Raw genomic sequence first — 13,289 nt, 5'->3', positions numbered from 1 at the left:
CATTTTAACAGATTTTGAATTCCCCTGTCCCCTATACCAAAATATTGTTTTTAAAGAATTACTTCAACAAAGACAAGATCTGTGCATGCAAGTTCAGCACACAGTAAGAAAAATGCAAGGGAAAAATACTTTGTTCAGAGCTTATGCTATACCATAAGTTATGAAAATGGCTAAGATTAGCATTTTAAAAACAACATGAATTAGATGTTCTATAACCCTAGTAAACTAAGACTGTGTATTGAACAAAAAAAGTGTCAGTTAACCCTTCTAGTCTATTTAGGAACATATCAAGCAAAAATATCAATATATATTTAATTTACACTAAATACMTACATGCCAATTTCTTCTTTACTGGACAAATGCATCACTAACATGGTGACATGCAATGAGCCAGGGCGAACCATTGCTTTGGAAAGCCTTTGATCCTTTAGTATTACTGCATCTTGAACAGCCTGAACACTGCCAGTAATCTGGGAAGAAAGACACAGAAACAACAGTTAGCCACTACAACAATTACTGTATCCCATCATGCAAGTGAACACGAAAGCACACAAACTAAAAGCAAACATTTATGTATAAACCATTCTAGCAGAAGGAAGTTTAATMCTCTATAAAGCTGTGCTAATTGACCTGAGTGAATCCAAACTGGGTACAAATKGAGTGATTAATAAATCACTGGGCACTCCCCATCACATCTTAATAAGCATTTCCTTCCATAAGTATCATAAACTCCTGAAGCAGACTAGTTTTACGCTGCTGGTAATACCAATAAAAAGCTTCTTCAAGGAATTTCTCTTAGCTCACTCTGTTAAACTTGTATCTTGCTATGTTCAGAAAAGTGACTGGAAAAATTGATCTTTGCAGGACTGGGCACATACAAAACCAGAATATTCAGTAAGCAATTTGTAGATATCTGATTTGCAATTCTGATTATATTGTCCAACAGACAGATACCATTCATATACTCCCTTCAAACATATTTAGACAAATTTCCATACAACATGCATACAGTTCTAACTTCATCAGTCTTTCTCTTTAAAAATACTGGAATTACATTTTCTTAATTGAAAAATATTTATACATGGTCTATAAATTGTATTCAAAATGTTTACTGTGCTTGACATTATGCTATCTGTATGGTAGCAATTTAAAAAACAGAACACCAAAAAGCTGCAACAATTCTCAAATATGTTAGTGGAAATTAAATCAAATAACCTTGACCATCTGACAAAATTAGTTACTTCTAAAAGCACAGTGAGCAAAGACATTACAGACAAATCATCTTTGGTGTATAAAGTCTAAGAGAAGCGCGTAGAAAATGTCAATCTCATTTTTTCTGTTGTTTACTTATTTGAAATTCAGTGGTGAATACTTCACAAATGTACTGTACAGTCTGTATAGACTGACTTTTATTAGATAAGCACAAGTAGCTCTTAGGTATAAAAAAGCATTGATATATTTTGGTAGCTCTGTTAATCATAAGGAACACATAAATGGGAAAAAACACACAATCTAATGGGAGTGTTCAGTATTCTTTTGACTGAATTTCTTAAGATGAGTTTTGCCATGCAGAGCTTTTACCTTATGTGCCATGGATAACTAGTAGCGTMATATAACTAAATTATAACTCAAAGAAACCAATGCTAGGGAGAGTAAGGAGGAGGAGGGAACGTAAAAGCTACTTGCCAGAAAAAATGATATGGCATTTATAAAACCTCAAGTGTCTTAGGCAGTGTAGGACATACGAAGAAAATTCCACCAACATGTTATCATAAATCATGTTGTAATAAGACCATCTTTATATGTCAGAACTGACCTATCCTGGATAAATAAGAGTTTCATTGTCTCAGATACACGAGAAATTTAGCCCATATTTAAGCAAAGAATAGGTAAACATGATCCCTGCTAATTACAATGTATTGACTGAATAATTATTTAAGTTTATAAGCTAAAGCAAAAAACAGAAACAAAACTCAAAAATTAAACAACTATCATACTAACTCATTACAATTTTATTCCATTTTCAACTATTGCTTCTAAATTTAATTTGCATGTGTGAGCTGACAAAGGAAAAAATTATAGATGTACAAGCCCTTCAGAGTACAGAAGATAGYGTGAAACTGTCATCATAGCAGTAAAAAACATCCTAGCTCTGAAAGAGATCAATATTTATTAGATCAGCATTTAGTTTAGCAGCCAATACCTCACATGCTCATGTTCCTATAGTTTCCTTCAGTARTATTTCCACACAAGCATGTTCTTTCAAGGCTCACTCTTTTATRCAAGCACCAATGGTACAAAAACTGTAGGAAATTAATATTTCTGGGATGTCAATTTTTCTGTCCAAAATTGGACAACAGGTTGAAAACCCACAGCAGGTTCAAAACTCAAAACGCCCAGTGGACAGGCTCATGGCTGTATAAACTCCATTAGGAAAACAAGCTAAAAATCTAACAAATAACATGGCTTTGTAATAGGGCTAAGTGCAAAGACAGCCAATTAGCAGTTCCAGAGAAAAGTCATTGCTGAATTCACCAAGAAAGTAAGAAAAAAACCTTCCTTTTGGTTCCAGGTAAAATAAAAACGAGGCTGAGCACATTCTCTCTCTCTGGCTGAATGACAATGCTCTGCACAAACCAACATTATATGGAAAGAAAAAAAAAWTTTCTACTACATTTTTCTGAATTTCAGAAATTTATTTTAAAGATATTTTCCCAGAAGTTATGTGATCAAAATGTACCATAACAGCTGTTGAACAGGTGTGCCATCACAATGCATATCACAACTTCTGTTTTCTCCAATAAATCTGAGGTGCAATTAACATTTGAGTGTACTGAATTTTAATTAAGCAAACAAGGACTCTTCCAAGGCTGTATAACAAGATACAACCCACTGCATAAATAAAAACTTTAAATTGCTATTTGACCTGTTGTTTCCATTACCTTACAAAGTATTATTTTACATTTCAACTGCTGTCATGCTATTTATTTTTTCTTGAGATGTCCTAACTTAATTTTAAAAAATGAAGGCGGATCACACCTAGCAATTCCTCCCTCTGAATTAAAAAAAAGGTGCTCAAAAAAAGGCCTCAGCTACTGATTTCAAGATCTCTTCTCCCATTACTTGAAACACATTATTCTGAAGAGTAACAGAATAACATAGTTTTGCTTATTGTGAGGATATTAGTAAATAAGTAAGTAAATATAAAGCTTTAAAGATTTAACAGATCAATAGTAATSATAGTCAAGACTGGAGAACCCTGAAAGGCTAACCTACGAAGTGATAATAYATCAAATAAGTCATAACTTAAAAAAAAAACCCAAAACCCCAAACAAACAGAAAATTATACAATTATCATAATCCATAAACTACAAACTGCCAAGTTAAAACAGTAACAGATCCAAATATAAGTTTGTATGGATAAAGAAAGATAAAATTATTGCTAGAGATTTTCTTATTAAATTAAATAAGAAMGTCTCTCTTCCTTATTCTACATGAACAACAAAATAAGCAATACTGTAACACTACAGAGGGGAAATTTCAGCCAGCTTCAGTGAAATCCGTAAGACTGACAAACTGAATAAAAACATAAGTATTTTTCCTCCAGTCTTTTCTAGGAAAGCAATTTTATTCACAAAAATGTTACATAAAGTTACTCATTGAAGAGGCTTCTAATGTTTCTTTAGAAATACCTGAAAAAAAATTCTTGCATAATATCAAACACTATTCTTAYAAACACATGCAGCTGTTGAAGTAATTCTGGTTGTACCAAATTGTATAATAAAGAGTATCACCTTTGGATTAGTAATTGGGAGAGAAATGAAATAATTTGGCTGATACTGTTTATTCTTTTTCTTTTTTCTCTTAATGCCTTCCTCAATTTCCCTTCCAGTAGTCAGCTTTCTTTTCTTCTTAGCATTTCGTTCAGAGGTCACATGCACTGAAGAGGAAAAAAAATAGTTACTTTCAGCATACAGACATATTAAAATAAAGACACTCTTAATATCACACCAAAAGGAGCTGGACTTCAGTCAACTGACTGGAGCATGTCTTCCCACTCGCCTCTGCCCATGCTCTGAACTGTCTCAGTGGGATCCTACTATGACCTGARTTAATGTAGCCATACAAGTGAAGCACCCCACCTAAACTAACAGCCTACACCACTGAGCAGGATTTATAAGCTGCTAACACAGACACACAGCTTCCAAATCACTGAGCTTCCCTTAGCCAACGTACGTGGCAGGACAACAGGCCTGCAAATTGKCTACACTTGAACATGGACATGACTCTAGAACAAAAGGGCCAATATTACACTTCAAAAATACCATTCATTTTGCATTTTGAAATATAAAACAAAGTAATGCATAGGATTATGAAAGAAAAACGTTGTAGTAGACTAAGACTGATCAACYTATAGCACAAGAACTGAACCCAACCCAGAAGAAAACATCATCACAGCCAGATCTGCTCTCTACCTCCTCCTTTCCCAAAGACACCTTCTGATATAGTGAAAAAAATGTGCTGGTCCTTAGTTCTTCCTTTGCACRTAATTGTTTTTCTCCCAGCTTATTTTCTCAAGCCTTCACAGACCCTCTCCCACCACATGGCCTGATCCATACCCAAAAAGACCAGRCTGCAGACACCCACTGTCCAATTAGAAGTGTACTTCTAGCTCCATGCTGAGAATACACATATCGAAAGACAGCTCCCAAAACCCAAGACTTGAGAAGCTAAAGTAATGTGAATTGACATATGAAATGTCTTCTTTATTTTGTGACTCATTGCGCCATAAGATAAAAAAAGAAGGAATTTTAAATATGCTCAAGTATTTGCAGGACTGAATACTAATAAGAGAGGCTTTGGACTGCAACCTATTTGCAGGGAGGCTGTGCCTTACACATGGTCCATGTGTCTGTGCCAACAGGCAGGACCAAGAAATGAGTGCACAATGTGTCTACGCTTTCACATTACTTCGGTGTAATGTACTTACTAGCACATTCATCTTCAATATCTGTATCCACAAATGGCATTTCTGCCATTAGAGAGTCTATTGAATCGGTAGCACATGGCTCTTCTCCCTGTGGTGTTTCTTCCTTACTCTCTTTGAAGATTTTCTTTTGCTGTACATTTTCCAGCCCATCTGTAATATATTTAAAACAACACACTGGGTCTTAGTTTTTGATACAAACAGCTAAGAGATATCATACATAGGCAACCCACCAAGTAAACATTTTGTTAATGATCAGCAAATAAATATTGACATATAACCCCACAAGAATCCTATTCTTCTTCCTTCTCAACAGATCAGTAAAAATACTTTAATCTTTTATGTGAATTAGCAAAAAAAGAGAGTTCAACCTTCTATATTTTAATAACCTATGGTCTTGTTGGGTCCCAAATAAATGAAATTTATGCAAAAAATAAAACCTAAACTTGTAACGRAGCATAAAAATAATAGTCTTCAGACATCACATAAAGTTCATGCTAGATAACAGTAATGGCATATGAAATTCAGTGCAGACAAAGACTGGCAAATGAATTCCATTGTAAACACACTGAAAATGAGGCATGAAGAAGCAGGAAGAGAATCTTACCATTCCACATATAACAAAGGGTTCTCAGCTGMCTCTACCATTCAGGAATGAGATGATTATTCCTGCATCTCCCACACAGTATAGCATGTTTTAGACAGCAATTRTCTGAATTTCTCATTCTAAGAACTGACTTTTAGTATTTAAGCTAAAGAAGAAAATCAATGTAAATCAAAATACATCTTGCATGTACAAAGATATACATGAACCTCTAATTCAGAGTAACACCACAATCACAGAATATTTTGAATTAGACAGGACAGARTAATTCCTCTAACAAGTTTTTTAAAAAGATCTTTTCCCCAAGAGTACTAACTGAGCATGAGTCATTTCCTTATGTCTACTTTGCATTTCTGCATCAGTAAAATATTGGCATATTAAGTTATACCTTAAAAAAAAGAATAAGCAAAATCTTCTCAAGCAGCAAACAACGTGCATGTAATCAGGCACTCAGCAATACTCTTTTGGGACAACTCCACAATGGGATTACTGTAGTGGAAGGAGCTGTATGTCAAAATTGCAGTTTATCCCAGGGCAGCTCATTACTACAGACAACGCACTTTCAAAGCTCCTCTCATGACCAGTGCAGATGGCCCAAATCTGGCCTAAGAGGAAAATTTGGCAGCAAAAGTGCATACATACTATGTTCTTGTGGCATGCAAGGCTACACACGTATAAAATCAATATTACAGACCCAGTGTGGGTGATTATTACCCTGTGGAATGTTTCTTACATATATCATTTTATGCTGGAGAAGATAAACAAAAATACAACCTGTTTAAATGCTAATTCACTCCATGCTAAAGTAGGGASGCATAAATCACTCTCTGGTTGCAGTCTGACAACTAACTTTATCCCTGAGGCTGTTCAAAGGAAACAAAGTATTTCAATTTGTTACTTGTTCCCCCTGGAGACACTAAAGAACTGCACATAACAAACAGATGCTAAAGCAATAATAAAATCACTACTTAACATTTAGATTAAAGCTCACACAAAACAGATTGTTTCCGATGATCCACAAGCATACAGAAAACAACAGCCCTAGATCCAAAGAGATCTAAAACTGAAGGACAAGACAGAGGTCCATGAAACTCATAAACAAGTAGGTCAGGCTTGGGCAGAAAAACTGAAAATTCAGAATCATAATCAGCTGGGAGCAAAAGGGGTTTGTTAAGGTAGCGTTAGCTACAAAACAAGGACTTACATAAATCGGAGGGATGTATATTGGAGATGATAGATTTGCTTTGCTCTGTCCACTCAAAAAGGAACATACTTGTGCCACTTTGAAAARTGCTGCCTGTTCACAATAGTAAAGGCATAGCTAAAGTAATTAACAATGCACCTTCAGTAAACTGAAATGAACAGGCACTGTGTCTAAATTCTACAGGTTGTGCCTCTAGCAAAAAAGAAATCCATTTTTTGGAAATACTAATTAAAGAAATCAGCAACAACATTAAAGAATTGCATTCTAGTCACTAAAACAAACTGAAAACAAGACTTTTCAAAACTCTTGGCATAACGTTGATAATCTGAAACCTAGAGTAAAAACACCAGCTTCCATAGGAACTTCTTGACTATCATGCTGTTACAGGATAAACTCTTTTTTCTTAATTGCATCCTTAATTATATTTACCTGAATTTCATATGAGTAGCTTATTTTTATTTGTTAAGTGACTGCTGATTTTCATGGGCATTTGTCATCTTTCCAGCAGAAAAAAAAAATTATGATACATCTAGCTCGTAAAGGAGAGACCACAAAAATAAGGAATGATAAAACATATTTGATTGCACTGTTCCCAGCTGCCTTCTCTACATAATCAGGTTTTAGTTTCAGATAGAATAATCTTCCATAATATTTGACACATAAATGTCACAGATCACAGTGAGATTTGGTCTTCAGACACTGTTGCCTGYTCACTAGGTTTATGTTAATGGTTTAATATGTTTAGGTTGGAAAAGAGATAATCTGAGATCTGAGATCATCAACTACATCTTATGACTGAACACCACCTTGCAGCAAGACCATGGCACTAAGTGCCATGTCCAGCCTTTGCTTAAACAGAACCAAGTGACTGCAACACCTCTCTGGACAGGCCATTCCAATATCTAACCACCCTTTCTGTGAAGAATTTCTTCCTAATGCCCAACATAAATCTCCCCTAGTGCAGTTTAAGCCTATGTCCTCTTGTCCTGTCACTGTTTGCCTGGGAGAAGAGGCCAACCCCCATCTGGCTACACCCTCCTTTCAGGCAATTGGAGAGATAAGATCCTCCTGAGCCTTCTTTTCTCCAGGCTAAACACCCCCAGCTCCCTCAGCTACTCATCAGACTTGTGCTCCAGATCCTTCCACAGCTCCACTGCCCTTCTCTGGACATGCTCCAGTACCTCAATGTCCTTCCTGAATTGAGGGGCCCACAACTGGACACAGGACTTGAGGCATGGCCTTACCGGTGCCAAGTGCATTGGGACAATCACTGCCCTGGTCCTGCTGGCCACTCTGTTGCTGATWCAGGTCAGGATGCCATTGGCCTTCTTGGCCACCTGGGCAAACTGCTGGCTCATGTTCCATCAAATGGCAATCAGTAGCCCAGGTCCTTTTCTGCTGAGCCACTTTCCAGCCACTCTGTCCCCAGCCTCTAGTGCGGCACAGGGGTGCTGTGGCCAAAGTGCAGAACCCAGCACTTGGTCYCACTGAACCTCCTATCAYTGGATTCAGCCCWTCAATCCAGCCTGTCCAGGTCCTTCTGCASAGCCTTCCTACCCTCCAGCAGATCAACATTCCATCTGTGAATTTGCTAGCGGTGGACTTGATTCCCTCATCCAGATTATCAATAAAGATATTGAAYAGGACTGGGCCCAACACCRATGCCTGGGGACMCCASTAGTGACTGGCTGCCCACTGAATGCAGCATCACTGACCACCATTCTCTGGGCCTGGCTGTAAAGCCAGATCTTAACYCAGAGMAGAGTGCAYCTGTCCAAGCCATGAGCTGACAGCCATTCCAGGAATATGCTATGGGAGAYGGTGTTAAAGGCTTTGCTGAAATCCAGGTAGACAACATCCACAGCCTTCTTCTCATCCATCAGGCAGGTCATCTCATCATAAAAGGAGATCAAATTGGTCAGGAATTATTTGCCTTTCCTAAACTGTGCTGGCTGGGTCTGATCCCTTGATTGTCCTGTATGTGCTGTATGATCACACTTAGCGTGATCTGCTCCATCACCTTGCTGGGCACTGTGGTCAGGCAGATCCTCCTCTCTGCATTTCTTATAGATTGGTGTCACACTGGCCAATCCCCAGTCACCTGGGAACTCACTGGTCAGCCAGGACTGATGACAGATGGATGATGAAGWGTGGCTTAGCAAGCTCTTCTGCCAGCTCCCTCACTACCTTAGGATGGATTGCACCCAGCTCCATACACTTGTGAGCATCTAAGTGTTAAGCAAGTCACTAATTACTCCCTTCTGGACTACAGGGTGTCCATTCTGCTTCTTGTCCCTGTCTACCAGCTCAGCTGGGGCCAGCTGTCCTGAAGATAACAAGTCTTACTGTTGAAAATGGAGACAAAGAAGGTGTTAATTATCTCAGCCTTTTTTCATCTTTGGTGACTATACTCACCTCCACATCCAATAAAGAATGGAGGTTTTCCTTGGCCCCCCTTCTGTTATTAATGTATTTAGAAAAACACTTTTCATTTTCCCTAATAAAAGTGGTCAGATTAASTTCTAACTGAGCTTTCACCCCTCTAATTTTCTCTCTGMATGACCTAACAAYATCCTTAAACACTTCYGAGTTGCCTGCCCCTTTTTGCAAAKGTGATACACCCTCYTTTTTCCCCAAGTTCCTGTGAAAGCTCCCTCCTCAGCCAGGCTAGTCTTCTTTCCTACCAGCTTGTCTTTCAGCACATAGGGATGGCCTGATCCTTCACCTTCAGGATTTCYTTCTGAAAGTATGTCCAGCCTTCCTGGGCCCTGCTGTTTTTAAGAGCTTCCCATGGATCTCTCCAAATCAGTGTCCKGAATACAACAGTCTGCCCTCTGAAAGTCCAAGGCAGAAAACSTTTTTGTGCCCCTCGTTACTTCAAGTATTGAAAACTCATATCACATTGTGRTCRCTCTGCCCAAAGCAGCCTCCAACCAGCCCTTCTCTGTTCATAAAGAGCAGGTCTAGCAGGACACTGTCCCTGTAGGCTCCCTCACCAGCTGTRTCAGGAAGTTATCTTCCAAATGCTCCAGGAACCTCCTAGACTGCCTCCCTTCCACTGTGTTGAGTTTCCAGGGTAAAGTCTTCCACAAGAACAAGGGCTGGGGATTGTGAAACATCAGTCAGCTGCTTACAGGATATTCCATCTGCCTCTCGGTTGGGTGCTCTGTAACAGACTCCCATCAGGATATCTGGCTTACCCACCTTCCCTGGTTCTCACTCCTAGGCATTCAACCTTATCATCATCATCCTCATGCTCAGTGCAGTCAAAACACTCCCTGAGGTACAGAGACACTCCACAGCCTCTCCTTCCTCGCCTGTCCCTCTGAAGAGCTTGTAGCCACCCACTGCAGCGCTCCAGCCACCCCACCACCTTTCCCTGAGGATGACTGCTTCATGGCTTTCCTGCTGCACAATGGGAGCCTCCCTCAGAAGCGAGTCACCATCCTTCTTTTCTTCTTAATACCTGMATTTGTGATCCACCTGTTTGATCGCATTGATGTGGATGACCCTCCAGAAAGACCTTCTTCTCCACTGTTGTCTGCCTGATCCTCGAGATCCAAAGCCTCGAACCTATTCTGTAAGGGCACCRGGGAGGGCAAGAGATGCCGGGAGGGGATTCTTCTACCTCTCTGCACAGGGACCTGTTTCCACTCCCTCCCATCTGCCTGATGGCAAGAGGGTCGGGGCTCCTTTGACTTTTGCTGAGCTTTTATACGCTGCTTTCTATTCATATTTTAAATAAAAAAATGAATCCTTTAGAGACAGTTTAACTGAGAGCTGCTGCAGAAGTAGACGGTCTTAAGTGTTGAGACATTTTGAACCTCCAGCGCTGGCACTACAGTTTACATAGCCAAGAAGAAAAAAAAAAAAAAAAGAAGTTTTTTTGGGGGGAAAAATAGAGAGGATAGTATTCAGCCAGGTCAGATACACAGATAGGGAACTAAAAACAAGGAGCAGTAATAAACTTAGGGGAGAAAAATGTTAGGTTTCGCATTCAGTCAGATCGGATGCACACGCCGTCTGCAAGCCTGGGGACCAAGCGGGACAGCCAGGGAAGCACCGSAGACCTTTTAGCAAGAGCCCACAATTAGGTTGGAAAGTTTTCCCCTRCGCCCCAGCGTCCGCCCGCAGCCGGCGGGAGGCGGGCGCGGGGCCTCGCAAGCGCCTGCCCTCTCCCCCGTCCCGCACCGCCGCCCCGCCGCCTCTCACCGTGCTCCGGGGCCGCGCTCCGGGCATCGCTCCCGGCCCGTCCCGCTCCCGCCGCCGGCCGCAGCGCCATGGACCCGGCCCGCCCGGCCAGCAGGGCTCGGGCCGCCGCCGAGCACAGCGCGGGGAGGAGCCGCGGCAGCAGCGGCCGCATGCCCGGCCTGGGCGAGCGGGGCTGCCCACCGGGAAGCCGCGGGGCCGGAGCGGGTCTGGCGGAGCCGCCGCGCCGCTCGGGGAAGCAGCGGGGGAACGGGGCCGTGCGGCCGCGGAACTACAGCTCCCGGCGCGCTCCGCGGCGGGCATGGCGGGCATTGCGGGCATTGCGGGCGCCGGCCCTGCCCCTCAGCTGCCGCCAGCGGGCGCTCCGCGGCGGGGCCGCCCCTCACGGCGGAGAGCGCGGCGGCCGATCCCCCTTGAGCGCGCTGCTKTCGCTCCGTGTCTTAGCGAGGAGTGGCGGGTCTGCGGCCAGCGGGAGTAGCGGTCCCCAAAATAAGCGGCTGTAGCTTAGAGTACGGGAGTTTAGCAGCGCTCTGGAGGAGAATAGACAGTYTTCTATGAATGTGCTCTGCTTTACGCAGCCCCCGGCCCTCCGACCGCGGGCACTAAGGGCTCTGCTCCGGCCGTACATGGGAATGGGCCTCAAGGGTGATAAATAATATAGCGAATAGAAATTTTCTGTTCCCTGAGGTTGCTGAATAGCGTCAGTCAAGTCAAGACTGACTGGCAAAAAAAAAAAAGATAAAATCATGTAAAGGTATGCGCACAGAATTATAAAGGTGGCTGGAACCGTGGGGAAACAGATAAAAAGAATTGTGTRTGGGAGAGGCTGCTTCTCTGAGGGAAGGAAGGGGAGACGCTCTTTTCCTGCTTAAATAATAAAGGCTTGGTGCCTCTTGGAAGCCAAATGCTGTCACGGCATTTGGTGGGAGAAGCCAAGCAAAATGCCACCTGGTGCTTTTGCAGATTGGCCTCTCATGTAAACCAGATCTAAGGGAGCAGATGGTGTACATGCGTATAAAGGTTCCTACTTTCATTTTTAAATAGAGTAAGGATGGTGTCACAGCCCATCGGTAGTGGGGTGATGTTAGTTGTAAAKTCTCACCAAGCTGAACAAAGACAGGGAACTCTTGCATTTTTAATTACGGCAACCAGCCCACTGTTTAGTCTCAAGTTTGGTTAACAAGCTCTTAAATTCTTAAAATACATTTCCACAAACATGGTGGCTAACAAGTCCTTAATTTTATACCATATACTTCATTACATTCTGAACTTGGAAAACAAATTTCTTAAAGGTGCTGGCCCAGAAGCCACAGCACACTTCCACAAGCTCCCCACACCCACAGCAAAGTTCAGTATGGGGGGGGTTAGAATATAGCAGCCGCATTTTGCCCAGGCAAAGCAAGGGGGGAGAGAAATAAAGAAAGAAAAATGGAGAGAGAGAACAAAGAATATCACCAATCCTCAGATCCTGCGTTGGTCCTGCTGTATTGGAAGACCTGGAACTGGAACTGAGAGAGAAAATGAAAGGAAAAAGTGTGTGAGAGGGCCTGACCCGCCTTCTTTTATAGACAACTTGCAAGCCTCTTACATAAACCAGATATTTTGCCCTGTTTYGTTCACGCATGCACAGCCAGCCCTTGGAGCCCTCCTCCAGGAGGTGARTGTGGATGGGTCACTAAGCACAGGTGTCAAGGTGGAGCAGGAAACTGGGTAAGAACAGCAYTGCCCCATCTCCTCACCTTCAGATCACACCTTCCCATTGTAACAGAATGTTTGAGACAAAAACTGCTAGTATCTGGTTCTCCATAGATRGCAAAAGCAAATAAATAAAATAGGATTGTTGGAGGAATCAGCCTGGTGGCTGGAGATTAGAAGTTGGTTGAAAGAAGAGTKGCAAGTAGGCCACTGCCTGTATTTGGCTCCTCCTTTTACCATTATTTTGATCCATTTTGAGCTGTGTTTGCCATGCACATAGAATTTTTATTTGATTTTTATAGTTCTGTAGAAGCCAGARGTTGGATGTGATGCAGAAATCCAAGTTCTGTCACATCCAGGAGAAGCTGTAGGATGATGCTGCTTGGAGTTTTTCTTATTAATAACATTTCATTTGAATATCATTATTCACAGCTATCATTAGGAGAATAAATGCAAAAATGGTCACCTCTTCCTAGCTTGTTTCCATTTTCAAGTACAGTACTTCAAAAAAAATTTTAGAGAGTTATAGATCAAATACTGGGAGAAAATCTTTCTGAATTAAGTGACTTTTTACACATATTTGTTTTAAA

The 13,289-nt window shown here is 41.4% G+C and overlaps 1 protein-coding gene across 1 annotated transcript in view; it reads right to left on the bottom strand.

The window, feature by feature from the left end:
* Positions 1 to 12,550, bottom strand: part of AKAP7 (A-kinase anchoring protein 7) — an 81,503-nt gene extending 68,953 nt beyond the window's left edge. Inside the window, 4 exon segments of the mRNA XM_057364376.1 lie at positions 334 to 470; positions 3,795 to 3,940; positions 4,991 to 5,140; positions 11,008 to 12,550. Of these exon segments, the coding sequence (XP_057220359.1) occupies positions 334 to 470; positions 3,795 to 3,940; positions 4,991 to 5,140; positions 11,008 to 11,158 (584 nt within the window). The 5' untranslated portion in view covers positions 11,159 to 12,550.
* Positions 12,551 to 13,289: the final 739 nt, after the last annotated feature.

Source organism: Malurus melanocephalus, unplaced genomic scaffold (genome assembly GCF_030028575.1).
Source record: "Malurus melanocephalus ecotype Western Australia unplaced genomic scaffold, MMel_1.1 scaffold_38, whole genome shotgun sequence".
NCBI classification, from domain to species: domain Eukaryota; kingdom Metazoa; phylum Chordata; class Aves; order Passeriformes; family Maluridae; genus Malurus; species Malurus melanocephalus.
This window is presented reverse-complemented; position numbering and strand designations above follow the sequence as displayed.